The sequence below is a fragment of the Babylonia areolata genome, chromosome 6 (genome assembly GCF_041734735.1).
Source record: "Babylonia areolata isolate BAREFJ2019XMU chromosome 6, ASM4173473v1, whole genome shotgun sequence".
Lineage (NCBI taxonomy): Eukaryota > Metazoa > Mollusca > Gastropoda > Neogastropoda > Buccinidae > Babylonia > Babylonia areolata.
Window position 1 is genome coordinate 48284325 of NC_134881.1, and position 15055 is coordinate 48299379.

At 41.7% G+C, this 15055-nt stretch overlaps 1 protein-coding gene across 5 annotated transcripts in view; it reads left to right on the plus strand.

The window, feature by feature from the left end:
- The window catches only part of LOC143283106 (synaptotagmin-1), a 96755-nt gene that overhangs the window by 51552 nt on the left and 30148 nt on the right, over positions 1-15055 (plus strand). For all 5 annotated transcript variants that reach the window (XM_076589212.1, XM_076589214.1, XM_076589211.1 and 2 more), the window contains 3 exons: positions 4138-4263; positions 5057-5224; positions 6993-7166. In XM_076589212.1, coding sequence (XP_076445327.1) covers positions 4138-4263; positions 5057-5224; positions 6993-7166 — 468 coding nt within the window. The remainder of the gene's footprint in view (positions 1-4137; positions 4264-5056; positions 5225-6992; positions 7167-15055) is intronic.

Sequence of the window (15055 nt, forward strand, 5' to 3'; positions counted from 1 at the left end):
GATTCGAACCAGTGTGCTCAGATTCTCACGCTTCCTAGGCAGATGCATTACCGCTGGGCCATCACTACACAAGGGACACAATTACGCCTCCTTTACTGGTATGGTAAGTGCCACAGTCACCTCCCTTGGTTTGGCCCCTGCTCTCTTCTTGTGCATCTACTTCCCACTTCATAGGTGGCGGAAACGCATTCCCAGGCTGATCTGCTTTCTTTACCATTTTGGCTTTGGCGGATAAATAACAGAGTACAGCTTAGGCCTAACATTTTTGAAAATTACTTTCAAGATCACACTCGGGCAACACGTTTAAAAAAAATTTTTTTTTTTTTTAAAGTAGCTGCCATAGTTCACTTTTTTTTTCTTTTTTTTTTTAATAACAGAGCCTATATAGTGCCTATCCTCTGTCAGAGAACAAGCTCCCTAAGTGTTTTCCAAATACAGAGTCATTTGCACAACAAGCTGCCTACTTGGCTGACAGTTGCCTTTGAACACTCATCATTCATTTCCTGTGTCACTCAGTCAGGCTTGGGGCATGCGCGCGCACGCGCGCGCACACACACACACACACACACACACATATATTCCTGATTTTGTTTGATTACTTGCATTGAAAGAATTATTGATTTGGTGTAAAATGAAGTTGCATGAAGAGTCTAAGAACTTGAATGTTCTTATGGTCTCAAGGACAAATTTACCAAAGTCACTGATGTTGACAGATGCACGTCCACCTCAAAGAAGATGCTGTTCTGACTCACTTTGGAGCGCAAAACTTAAAAAGACCATGAAAGCATAAGACACATGCAGTGACATGTTCTGATGTGCAGACACAATACTTAAGTTGAGCACCATTAATCAATGATAATAAATAATGATAATTCATTCTCAGATAGCACTGTAATACAAGCAAGCTCTATGTCTTTAACAAATCCATTACTTAAAATAATTGAATAAACAATATACAGTAAAACAGAGATCAAAAACAAATGTAAAGGTAATAAAAACACATTCATTGGTTCTATAAATGGACAATGGACAAGACCGACTGGTACATATCCTAAATGCAACAGTTCTTGCACTCCATAACACCTACACAAAAGCCTTAGTAAACAACTGAGATAAGATCAATCACAGTAAAAATGTCTATACATGTATTAAAGGATGGTTATATCTCTTCTTTTTTTTCAAATTTAAAAATCAGTAATCATTTGACCATGCTGATCACACCCTCCCCCTCCCCCTGCTATCTTGCCCTTTCTCTCAAATCCCTCATCGTTTACCATTTACTGAGACAGCCAAACTGGTAAGCAATGGCAGTTATTTTTTGAAGAGATAAGTTTTCATATTTGCTTTGAAGGTGGAAAGATTAACTGTTTGTCTGAGAGCAATGGGCAGAGAGTTTTAAGTTGTTGGACCAAAGGCAGAGAATGACCTCTTTCCACAAGAATTAGGAGGTATTGGGGAACAGTTAGCTGGGAGGAGTCTAGAGATCTTAATGTTCTGTTGAGCAAGTATAGATTGAGACGTTCAGAGAGATATAAGGGCGTTGTGTCACAACTGAGGCACTGGAAACAGAGAGTGGCAACTTTGTATTCAATTCTGGCTTGAACAGGTAGCCAGTGAAGTGTCTGGAGGAGAGCTGTAGTACTCTCACTCCTTGACTTTTTGAGAATGAGTTAAGCTGCACTATTCTGTATTTCTTTAAGCTTGTAAAGTTTGTCGTTCAGAAGGCCATCTAAGAGAAAACTGTAATAGTCTAAGCAAGACAGAATGAAGGCAACAACCAGTTTGTTGTTACCATTAGTGGACAGGAAGGGGCGGATTTTACTCATCTTTCGAAGCTGAAAGTAAAGGACTTTGCACAGATGGTTTGCATGAGACTCCATCATAAGAGATGAATCTAGGTAAAACCCAAGATTGCAAACTAAACTAGGAAAAGGAATTTCAATGATTTGCAAACTGTAATTATCAGTGAAGATCTACTTTGAACTTAGAAACTTATGAAAGCAAAAGGCAAGGCTCTAAATGACATGGTGTTTGCCTGCTAAGCTGTCCATCCAAATCTGAGGCAAATCACAAAGTGACATTTATCAGCCATGAAAACCTCATCATCGACCTTTTTGCCTACATGAATAATGACATATACCCAACTAAAACTAAACTAAAAGGAGAAAATATTCTGGCAGGCGACATTGTCCATCATGTGCATGACTTGTTCATGAAAAAAAAACAACCCCTGTAAGTTGTTTAACACTCACTACCGCTCCTCCAACCTGCACCATCATCAGACGAGGGAAAAACCTCATCAACGGTGGTCCTCCAAAATGCACCATCATCAGACCAGGGAAAAACCTCATCAAGGGTGGTCCTCCAACCTGCACCATCATCAGACCAGGGAAAAACCTCATCAAGGGTGGTCCTCCAACCTGCACCATCATCAGACCAGGGAAGAACCTCATCAACGGTGGTCCTCCAACCTGCACCATCATCAGACCAGGGAAGAACCTCATCAACGGTGATCCTCCAACCTGCACCATCATCAGACCAGGGAAGAACCTCATCAAGGGTGGCAGCTTAAGTCACCATGATGTCACAGTGGATGGCATGAAATGAACTCACAGGCAACAGTGCTACATGCAATACAGGGACACCCAGCCATCTACAGAGATACTAAGCATGGCAAGGATGCTGTGAGGAGGACATGATACAGGATGATCATTCAGAGCGTTGTCATTACCATAAAGCCTATCATTCTGGACTTGACATTTTAAACAACAGGCGGCTATACCTCATTGTCCAACACAGAATCAACAGTAGCTGGAAATATTCACACCACAACAATAAATAATCCCAAAACAGTTATTGCAGAAATGACAGTAAACGACTACAATCACTGCCACACAATGAGAGACACAAATAGAAAAATATGCAAACTATGATGAATAATGTACAGCCCTCATGTATATAATTTTTTTTAATCATGGAACTTTAAAGGCTATAGAGAAACAGTACATGGTGTCAAATTCAACAAATTTATAGAAGTCTTGACCCTGTTAAGCAATTACAAAATTGTATTTTTACAAGAAACACATCAAGATAAAAAAAAAATGCCAAAGATCTGTCTATTCCTGGCTTTGCACCTGGCACTCATTTCCACAAACCAAGATAAGGAAAGGCACACATCAGCTCATGATAAACACACCACACCATGTGGTGACCATTGAGGCAGATGCCATCCTGCCAGAGATCGACATGGGGGGTAAGGAAGGGGGTTTGGGGGGCAGGGGGGGACGGGGTTGAGGGTGATGGGAGTGGAAGGGAAAAGGGCAGGGGAGTGTATAGGAAGAGAATGGTCAGAGGAGATACCATCTTTACTTAGTATTTCTTGATAACTTGCTCCCTCTGCACTTGGCCAAGGAAAGGGGGGAAGGGAAAGAGTGTATGGGGAGGGGTGTTGGTGGGGATAGATGCCATGGAATGTGTGGGGGTGGGGGGAGAAGAGTAGGGAGGTAGGAAGTAGGGGTCCATCAGTGAGCAGTGTGTCTGAGAAAATCCCATGCTTCCACCATAGGCGCCTGACACACTATAACAAGTACTATAGAAACTACAGATAATATTGTATTTCAAGCATTTAGTCATAAGTCATAGATAATGATTTCTGTATTTCATGGTCATGAAAATGTTTCAAACTGATTTCAAAAGTATTTAGAAAGTACTGTATTCACAAGAGTCAAATTCATTTCATGGGGAATAAGGGGTCTATCATGTGTCACTGGCATATTCAGAAGTGCTGTGTTTTGTGAATGAGTCCATTAACACATTTGTATATGAGTGTGTATTTCAGTATAAATTTATAGTTTAGAATTAAACTTTATGCATATTTACATTAGCATTTAATGCTGTTGTTTTGAATGCAACTATATGTTTTCTTGGTCACTATTATCCTTTTATTATTCTCCTTTCCCTCCGTTTTTGTTTCCTAACATGCTTTTCTACATGCTGCTCCCCTTCCCTGCCCTCTCTCTCTCTCTCTCTCTGTCTGTCTGTCTGTCTTTCTCTTCAGTGTCATTGTTGTATTGCTTTCTTTCCACATGTTTCTAGCTGGCATTTTGTCATGACTTTGCACATGTCCTGTTACATCAGGTGCAGCCAGACCTTGATGAGTTGCCAGTCAACATGGAGGACAATGAAGATGCAGAGAGCACCAAGTCAGAAGTCAAATTGGGAAAATTACAGTTCTCCTTGGATTATGACTTCCAGAAAGGGGAGGTAGGTGTACAGTGATACTGGGTCTGTTCTTTTTTCCGACTGGAAAATGCTCCAAAGTTTTTGCAAGAATGAAATGGTTAAAACATGAAAACAAGCAAGAAAAGAACCAAGAAATCTGCAGAGAATATTTCGTGTGATTTTACCAACCATCAGCTCCATCTCAGTCTTTTCATTCGAGCCAGATTCAGCTTTGAAAATGGAAAATATACTGTGAAAGGAAATGGCTAGATTTGGAAGAGAACTAAGTTGAGGAAAAGATTGGAAAAAGAAATAAAAGAAGTAGAAGAAGAAGAAAAGGAAGAAAAGAAAAAAAACATCTCCACAGGCACAATGGAGGTACAGTGAATGATTGCAACCAAATGCAGCCATGACCACTTCATCCTTTGGAGACTGATTAGACTTAAAATGTCTGGTTGGTAACTGCAAAGAAAACCTCCAACACAAGTTAAAAGCAGCCTGAAAAAACAAGTGGGTATTGACCTCTCATGCATGGAGAAATCCTGGTGAGCATGCTCTCTGCACTAGATGGAGATGAGAGGGAACTTTTAAGAAAATGAAGATGAGGTAAAACATTGTCATCAAAAAATGCTGTGGAAATCCATGAAAACCAGACATTTAAAACTTTTCTTCTTAGCTGCACCTTTTCAAAATCGCACACACTACACAGCAGTGCCCCTAAACAGTTATTATAAGTTTACCCTTTATCAGGCTAGGTATATTGTGTACAATCACAGAACATTAATACTTTTCTGGGTCTAAAAAATATTGATATGACTCTGTGGCCATGTTACAGCTGGCAGTGACAGTGATTCAGGCCGCTGACCTACCTGGTATGGACATGAGTGGCACCTCCGACCCATATGTCAAGGTTTATTTGGCACCAGACAAGAAGAAGAAATATGAGACCAAAGTACATCGCAAGACACTTAATCCGGTCTTCAATGAGACCTTCACTTTCAAGGTATATTGTGTTTGTTTTTGTATGAAAAAGAACAAAGAGAGGAAAATGAAGTTTTATCGACCATGGATGTGGTTATGTGTGCTGTTACTTCCCGAAACTGGCTCAAGCTGGTATGACATGTGTCAGTAGTGTGTCAGTTGCATCTGTATTAGTTGATCTGGCTTGTTTCTTTTGTAGGAAGGAGGTGCATACTTAACTGCTTTGTAATATAAAATTACTTTGTGATAAAAGATGGGCGTGAAGATTAACATGAGAACTTTCACATACACACTCTCCCTCCCTCACACACACACGCACACACACACACACACACACACTCACTCACTCACACACACACACACACACACACACACACACACACACACACACACACACACACACATTCTATCATGGACTGATAACCACTTTTATATCTCACGTAAGATTTTTTTTTTTTTTCAAGACAAATTTTGCAAAAACGTTTGTTTACATGGTAAACATTTCACACAAAACCATATTTTATTTCAACCATATTTTTCTCTTTATAGTCAGTTCTCTCCCAAATTCATTTTAAGTTAGTAATTTTTCGGAACATAAAAGAAATAATGTCCAACCAGTTACTGTTTTATGAAATCTCTGAGTCCTTAGTCCAATAGAAGTGTTTCCACACACACACACACACACACACACACACACACACCATGAGGAATATGTTGCACAGTTTTCCATCTTTCCACTGTGCTTGTTGCCATACAAATCATTTGAATCACATTCTAAATTTTCCTGAAAATGATTGTCAGATGATCTTATTCTCTCTAATTTCAAAATCAGTGTGACATGCTCTGAGATCTCCAAACCAAGAAACACATCTTCAGATGACAACTGAAATAAAACACATACATCTTTTGTTGATCAAAGGCATCCTCGTTACTGTCTGCTGGGGCTGCTTTCCCATTAGATTTGTTTTCTAACGAGTGAGTGGATTTGGCTGCCAGACAAGCAGCATTCAATTATTAAGGCTTATGCCTCAATATTGCCTACATCTGCTAGAATGTATATGCTTATTGAAAAAGTGCCCTTTGACTGGTGTAGAAGCGTGCTAAAGGATTCAGTTGTTGATATTACTGTCACCGTATACCAGGTCAATTAAATAACCCAAGGCTTTCTGAAATACTTTATTTGTTTCCCTCTCAAGATTTCATTTATTGATTTTGTTTTAATGCCCCAACCCCCCTTTTTTTGCACAATGTACACTATTCAAGTGGAAAAGAATTTAATGGCTATCACTTAATTGCCCATTGCCCCCAAACAAGGTCATCCTTTCAAAAACTCACTTACAGTGCTACTGAATACCCCAGTGTCATTTGAAGATATTTCTGATAAATATTTGAATGTCCAGATGGTTTCTACCTTTATTGATTTTTTTGATTATCTTTGATTGATTTTTTTAAATTGAATTTACAGTGCTTCATACTGTTTTAATGATGTTTAGAATAGCTAAACTATTTTCACCTGTCCTTGCTCCTCCTGTTCATCTCTCTCACTCTCTCACTCTCTCTCTCTCTCTCTCTCTCTCTCTCTCTCTCTCTCTCTGCATATGTTTATCATCCTTCCCTTTCTTATCTTTATATATTAATTATAACTTATTCACAGTCATGACTGACACAAACACAGTAACACACAGACACTGACATACAGACATAGACACAAACAGGGAAAACATGCAGGTGTAAGTAATTGGTAAATCAAAAGATGGATCCAAAGCAATATCATTATTTCTTTACATCAGGCTCCTTATGCGGAAATTGGATCCAAGACGCTGACCTTTGCAATCTACGACTTTGATCGCTTTTCTAAGCATGACCAGATTGGGTTGGTTGAGATTCGACTAAGTTCTGTGGATCTTGGCCGTGTCATTGAGGAATGGAGAGACCTATCATCGCCTGATCTGGAATCAGAAAAGGTACAGGATGTCACTTAAAAATGAGAGGATGATGTGGGGGTGAAGGGGGGGGGGGTGCGGCTTTGGGGGGGTATTGTATAAAATTTAGTTAACATGTGGTTACCGGATGTTATTGTTCACCTGATATTAACATGTGAGGACATCATGTAATATTGTTTGGTAAATTCTGCTGTTACTACCGATAATAGATACTGACATTAGCAATCTATCCAGAAAACTGCTCAAGGTACAAAACTCTTGATATCCACTTCCATGTGGTGGTTGGACTGTGCGAGGTCCAACTTTGAAGAGACCTTGCCACCAGCCAATGTAACAAACAAATCAGATGGCTTGGGCAATGGTCCACATCCATAGATGTGTTCACTGTTGTCTGTCTTATTGTCTCCACAGGTTTGTACTCTGTCCAATGATTAGTGTCCCCCGCTCTTTGTGAATCATCCACTCTATCACACCTTCTTGACCTTGTGTTTTTTTACCATCAGGTGAACTGTGAATGGTACTTTTCTAGCTTTCACAAACTTGGAAGTCACACTGGATATCAGGTGCAGTTTTGCCCTAATTTTCTGCATTTTACCATGTCCTTCTTCAAAGGCTGCTGTATGGCCTGCCAGAACTTCTTACAGTGTGGTTGGTTTTATACTAAAAACAGTGCTCCACTCCAGTCCACTTTCACCTTGCCAGTCTCAGTACCTGCCTACTGTGACATCAGCCACAAGCAGTACTAGCTCTTTGACCAAAATAAAGGAAGGGTATCACCAGAATAGACACAGAGTTTTAGTTTTGATGGCATCAGCTCTCCCAGACTATTGGTGAAAACATCTCAGCTCACAATCATTCTGCCTGACCACATATCAGTCTGCACTTGCACAGGTTTTTTCTCCACTTGAACCACAGTAATCCAGGGAGTGCTCTCGGCCTTCATGGAATGGCAAAACACTCCCAAGAAACTATCCGTTTCATGTTTGCCTCACACTTATCTTCACTTGTTCTGGAGATGAAATGATTTCTAGCAGTGGGTTATCTTTTGCACATTACTTGCAGGTGACTTCTCTCCCTGCAGTTTCTGCACTTGTAGGCCTTGAACCCTACAGGTAGCGTGATCATGGTCCATGCCACACAGACAACAGTGACCACAGTGGGTGCCTGTGCTCTTTCCTCTTGCTGCTACATCACCCCTTTTCCTTTGTTCCATCCATACCTGACTGCCTGGCTTTTTACTGCAGAAAATTGCTGTCCTTTCCTAGTGTTTTACACCAGTTGTTATTTAATTTACACTGGTACCAGCATCACTGCTCATGGTAATGTGGTAAGGGCAATTTCCACTGCCTTCTTGAAGGTAAAGTGTTTTCTCACCCCCTTAAAAGCTTTTTCTGTGTGCCCATGCCTGTCAGGCCATGAACAAATATGTCTCCAAGTGCTTCATTCAGAAAATTGTCAGACTTACACTCTGCTGCCAGATCTTGCAGTGCAGCACTAAAGTCACTAACTAAAACACTGGATTTCTGTTTCCTTGAATAAAACTTTCTTCAACTATTTATGATGTGTTCTTGTGGTTGAATATGTTCTTCTAACATTTTTTGAAGATCATCTAAGCTTTTCTGTAAGTGATTTTCTGGAGCTGTCAGAGGTTTTAGTCATCTAAATGCCTTAAGTCCTACAACACCAATGAAACATGAATCTAATCTTTCAAAGTAAATGTCAACACCACGACACTTTATGTCTTATTCACCTACTTCACAGAGACATAGTCTAAAGGATTTTTTGACACACAATATTTCACGAATACAGCATATAACGAAAGAAGTTTTAAAAAAAGAGGTTTGATCTGACCACAGTTTGAAAATCCAAGTCCAGAATCACAACAGTCTAGTTGTCCTGGGTTCACAGCATTAATCCGCATCTTGTCATGTTCTTGGATTGACAATTGCACAAGGTACACATATACACAGTTATATTACCTTCAGTTTGTATTCTTCTAATGAACACTTCAGTAAAGAGAAGTCTAGGAAGAGGGAAGTTTTCTGTTACAGAGTCTGGGAGAGGTGTTTCTGCATGAAGGGGATGGCCTGACTTCCGTTTAGTTGAAGGCGTTGACGAATAAAAGTTTGGCCTTATAGGATCATATATGCATTAGATGGCTTTGGCGAGATGGTTAGTTCTGGAACTGCATAGTTAAAGGGAAAAAAAATATTTTCATACTAATATAATTACTACATTATTACCTAGTCATTACAACCACCTCATAAACTTGTTCATTGCCAGGGTCTTGCTGATCTTCCCACTCTTAAGTTGATATGTGAGGGAAAAAATTGCTTGCCAACAGTGCTAAGGTTTCAGTAATCAGGAGTTAATACAAAACAAACTAACTCTAAACATCTACATGTTACTGTGCTTAGATACTGATAAAAAAATAAATGATAAATAAATCTGTCACATCTCATGGCAAATCGAGGTGTGCATGCTTTAACCCCTTCCTTGTTCTCCCACACCATTCAGCTTGAGAGCAGTGTGGGTTTGGCTGATAGCACATGGATCCCGTGTCTGTCTCAGTTCAAGCTGTCACTGGGAGTGCTGGCAGCTGCAGAAAATTTCCCTAATTGCACAGACGGCCTCCCTAGTGCAGGATTTTCATTCCCCACCCCCAACACTTTGTGGTTCATGTGCAGCAAAACACTCACCTCATTGTGAGGCTGTTGTCAATGGGTATGCAGTCCCAGCTCTGTGAGACACCGGAGCACACATGGTGGTTGTAGCTCGTCGTCTGGTCAGTCCAGAGTCTTTCTCTGGAGCTAGTGTCCGTGTATTGCTCACCGAATTCAGGTGCACTGCTGTTCTACCCATTGCCAGGGTAGACTTCCAGTCTCCTTTTGTGAAGGGTAGACTGGATGTGGCAGTTATGGAGGCTCCTGTAGAGGAGGTCCTCATTGGCAATACTGCCTGGCATGAGGATGGCACTTCTGTGTCTGTGCCCGTTTATTCAGATGCCAATCTCGTGGGCACCGTTGAGACGCAAGCCCAGGCCACTGCCAATGCTAGAGCTTTGTCCCCCTTGTCTGTCAAGGACATTCAGGTGCATGTGTCCAGACAGGACTTACAGCACCAGCAGGAGAGTTATCCTGACCTTTGCCATGCTTGGCGAATGGCTGTGTCTAAAGCTGTCCAAAGGACATGCTCAGGACAGGTCACATATTCTAGAAAGCGGGGAATCCTGATGAGACACTTCAATGGCCATCGTGGAGAAGCAACTCAAATATGTGTGCCCAAGGAACTATGTTCCACGGTTTTGCTTCAAGCCCATGTAACCCCTATGTCGGGTCATCTTGTGGCTAAACGTACAAAGGAAAGAATTTTCCCATACTTCTATTGGCCTAGCATGTGCGCCAACATTCGGCGATTTGTACGCTTTTGCGACAGATGCCAAAAGATGGTAGGCCCCTTGTGGAAAAGCCCCTCATATCTGAACCCTCTGGTTGGGTAGGCATTGGTGAGAAGCAAAGGTTCCGTACCAACAAACTAAAGCAGTATGTTGAGCGCTCTGGTGGAACTGTCAGAACCAGGAAGCGTGTGTGACCCTTGTGGTCCACTCTGAATGTTTTGTTTTTAAAGAGAATTTTAGCATCTGATGAAGTCCATTATATACCATTAGAAGTCATGCAGATGTTTTTAATACTTCTCTTATTAAACAGAAACACCAGCTATTGTATTTGGAATTTAAGGGATGTCATTTTTGTTGATCCTTCTTGATGTACTAGAGTTGGTTATTCTTTAGTGTGTTCTATTTGTGTGTGTATGTTTGTACCACCTGGTTCCATTTAGTCGCAGGATGGCAGCGACTTGGCTATTATCTGTAGGTGTTCATATCAGATTGTGTGGATAATATGGAAGTGGGAATGTTCGTTATTGTGTTGTTTGTTATTCGGTGTGACTTTTATTATTTTGTTTCAGACTTGGTTTGAACTTATGAGAGTGGCTATTGTCACATCTCATGACAAATTGAGGTGTGCGTGCTTTAATCCCCTCCTTGTTCTCCCACCTCATTCAGCTTGAGAGCAGTGTTGGTTTGGCTGATAGCATGTGGATCCCGTGTCTGTCCTTCAGGCTGTCACTGAACTGAGATCAGCCTCTTCTTAGCTGGTCGGTGACAGGAATCGGGGCTTTTCGCCCGTGACTGTCATAGGAGGCAGTCGTGTCTGTTTGGTGCTCTCATGGTTTGCCCGGGTTCTGTGCTCAGTAATGAGGATCTTTTTCCTCCAAGTAGCTTCGGTTCTTCATGGTTCGATGTTCAGTGTTCTTCCAGCCTTCAGGTACAGTACCTCATCTGGAAGTATTTTCAGTATTCCCACTTCCGTGTCCATCCACTGACTTCCCTAACTTTCCACTGGCCATCCATTGTTTCTCCTTGGCCCCCACTGCCTGCCTTTGACCTCCGTGGGTTTGGCTCAGTTGGCTGCCACCACCTTCCACTCCCTTCCACAGCCAGTGTTCTCTGGCCTTGCCAAGTCTCTACAAGGGATTCTACGTTTGTCCTTCGTCATTGTCACTTACTGTTCTTCTTCGTCGTCGTCGTCACCACTTCTTCATTATCGTCGCCTTCATCTCTTACCCACCTTCATTGTCCTCATTGTCTTTGTATAGTGCCCTAGTACCTTCATCGTCATCAACTGTGTTTCCGTGTCCTCTCCACACATATTCACACTCTCACATACATACTCACTCCTGTGCTTCATTGTCGTTTTTCCGTGGACTCATTCAGTTCATCTCTCTTGAAACCATTGGCCTTCACATGGAGCATTGTGGTCATTTGACTCAGCATTGCTTTGTGCCTTTTCATGCCTAATGAGCTGGATTCCTTGTCTGTGTTATAGTTGTGCTTTGTTTTCCATCGTTAATTATACTCTCTGTGTATTGTTGCATCATGTATTGAATAAATATGTAGTGGACTATCATTTTGTTATAGTCTGTGTTCGTGTGGTCTGGGCATTAGTGCTGGGTTGGGTGGGGGTGGGGGTGGGGGTATGGGGGGGGTTCACTAGTCCATTCTCCTATACTGAGAGCATGACAAATCAATAAAGGAATTTCTCTGTCTCTAAATAATAATGATAATAATTATGTATAGTACTTACATGGCATAAATTTTCCATATTGTGGGCTCTAAATGCCTCCCATGAAACAACACATGTACAACTGTACATAATGGCTTACAACAGCACATGAAAATATACATGAAAAAAGGTACTCTAAAACAATAATACAGAATGCATCACATAAAAAAAGCAAATAATATGCCTTACACAAACACGTGCACACACAGACACAACACACACACACACACACACACACACACACACTTTATTATGACTTCCTTTAACTACAGATTTTCTTATCAACTCTGTGTCCCCATTAAGATGTGAGAGTAAAATTAATAAGCTTGGGGTCAATGATGTTGAATCACTCTGGTTTGAAATCAAAATAAATGTTAATAGACCTGTTTTAGTAAGATTTATGTATAGAACTCTGTCAGCCGGGAGGATCAATTCAGTTCTGTTATGGATAAAGTGCTGATGTTTAATTATGAAACAATTATTTTTGGAATATTTCAGTATAGACTTACTGAAACCTAGACAAAAGCAGCATCAAATCTACTCCATGTCTAGCTTAGAACAATTGATTAACAGACCTCCAAGCATAACTGAAAACACTTCTACTTCAACAGATCACATTTATACAACAAAACAACACATTGTTGAGGTTTGTGTTCCACCTTGTGGTTGTAGTGATCACAAACCCAGTTTGTCACATCTACTTCAAAAACCATGTTAAAATTCAATGTGTAGGACATAATAATGAGGAGTTTGTATCAAAGTCCCAGTTTGGTTAAATATACTTACCATGTCAAACTGATGCAAACCAGGCCTCTATGCTCCTCTCGGCCAAAAATATTTGCAGCAACTAAGTAATAAGACGTCTCGCAATTACACCGCTGCCTGCTAGCCAATGAGATGCCATTTCCAGCAGGAGGTAAACAAGCATTCCAATGGCTAGCAGAGAAACGCCCCATGTGAAGCATGGAAAGAACCATGGGAACGGACAGGTGGGCATTTGAGTTTGACATGGTAAGTATATTTAACCAAACTGGGAGTATAATACAAACTCCTCATTTTGGTGTCGTATACTGTACCATGTCAAGCTGATGCAGAATTCAAAGCAAAAGGAGGACGGCATTGCCAACTGGCTCACATGGGGAGCCCTTGTAACAGTGACAGCTGAATTAGCTGCAACAAAGGAAACCCCTAAGAGCCGTAAGAAGGGAATCTCCAAACGGCAGAAGGCCACCTCCAAATCCTGGCAAAGAGGCAGAGAGCACTGAAAGGTGGCCAGAGTGGCAATAGTGTGAGCCTCCTGAGCTCTGAGAATCTAGCAGCAAAGGAACTGAAAACGCTGTAGGTTCATATCTGTAGGCATTCCAACACGGCTTTCCAGCCATCTCAGGCAGGATCGGGAAATAAGGAAGGGCATAAGCGGTCAGCTTGCTCCAGTCAAGAGAAAACACATTCGCTGCCCAAGCTTCAGTGTCTGGAACCAGTGTGACAGAAATCAGGGGTCTTCAAAAGATCTGTGGCAAAGAGAACTATCCTCTGTGGAGACCCTAAACATCACACCCCCTGCAGGGTGCCCTTGTGTAGGGTCCATTAAGTGGAGGGCGCTCTTGAACCTGCTGTGAGCACCTGCTGAGGTTGGTACTACCCATTGTGTGTCTTGGTGAGAGCTCAATGCTCTTGTAGCACCAGCAAAGGAGAGCCCTGGACCACGGCATGAGGTTATCAAAGGCTACATCTCTACCCCCCCCCCTCCCCCCCTCCTTTTTTTTGTGTCCACATACACAGCAGTAGTGTTGTCTGTGAATGTGTGGATATTTTTGATGGCCTCTTCTCCTGAAGAGGGGACGGGGGAGGGGGGCGTTAGATAAGCCATTGCTGATGTATTTCAAGGAAGCAATCTCCCAGACAGATGTGCGTGACCCTGGGCTAAGCCGTCTGAGACCAGCCTTGTCTCTGTGCACTTTGAAATGAACACTGAAAACCCACCTTCTGCAGAGGATGGGGGGCAGTGGAATGACCAAAGGGGAGGGCAGAGAACTGGGATGCTGGATGAAAAGAGGATCTGGGAACCCACAACCTGCAGGTTGAAAGCGGTAGCATATCACACTGCTAAACAGCCTCTCAAATGTGTGCCTGTGTGTCCATAAGAATTCAGCCCTGTTGAGGGGGGTACACAAGCAAGAAGATTGGTCAAGAAATGAAGAAGACAAAGGAAAATTGGACTGACCAGCAGTGTAAAGACACAAAAAGGCCTTAAAGGTTGTAAAAGACCAAACTGAAACAATGTAAAATCAGCACCATCCAGGACAGAGACTTAAAGAAGGCTTTTGACATACTCTTGGAGGGCTTTTTTCATCATGGGCCATAATGAAAACATTAACGTAGGGTAAATGCTTATCAACACCATCCAGCAATTATACCCCAAAGCGACCAGTGCAGTACTCACACAGGATGCTGTTGGAGAGTGGTTCCATACTTCAGTTGGAGTCTGTCAGGGCTGCCTTTTATCTCCCACATTGTTCAACATATTCCTGAATTGCATCATGACTGACATGCTTGATGGTTATGTCGACACAGTCAGCAACTGAAGAACCATCAGAAACCTCATCGCAGACAACATTGATGGCTTAGCATGTAATGAGAAAGAACTCTCCCAGCTTGTTAAAAGATTGGATGAAACATTGATAAGATATGGATTGGAAATCAGTGCTGGAAAGACTGAGTTGATGGCCAGCCACAACACCACCATCATTACTGATATAACTGTCCAGGGACAAAAGGTGGGAACTG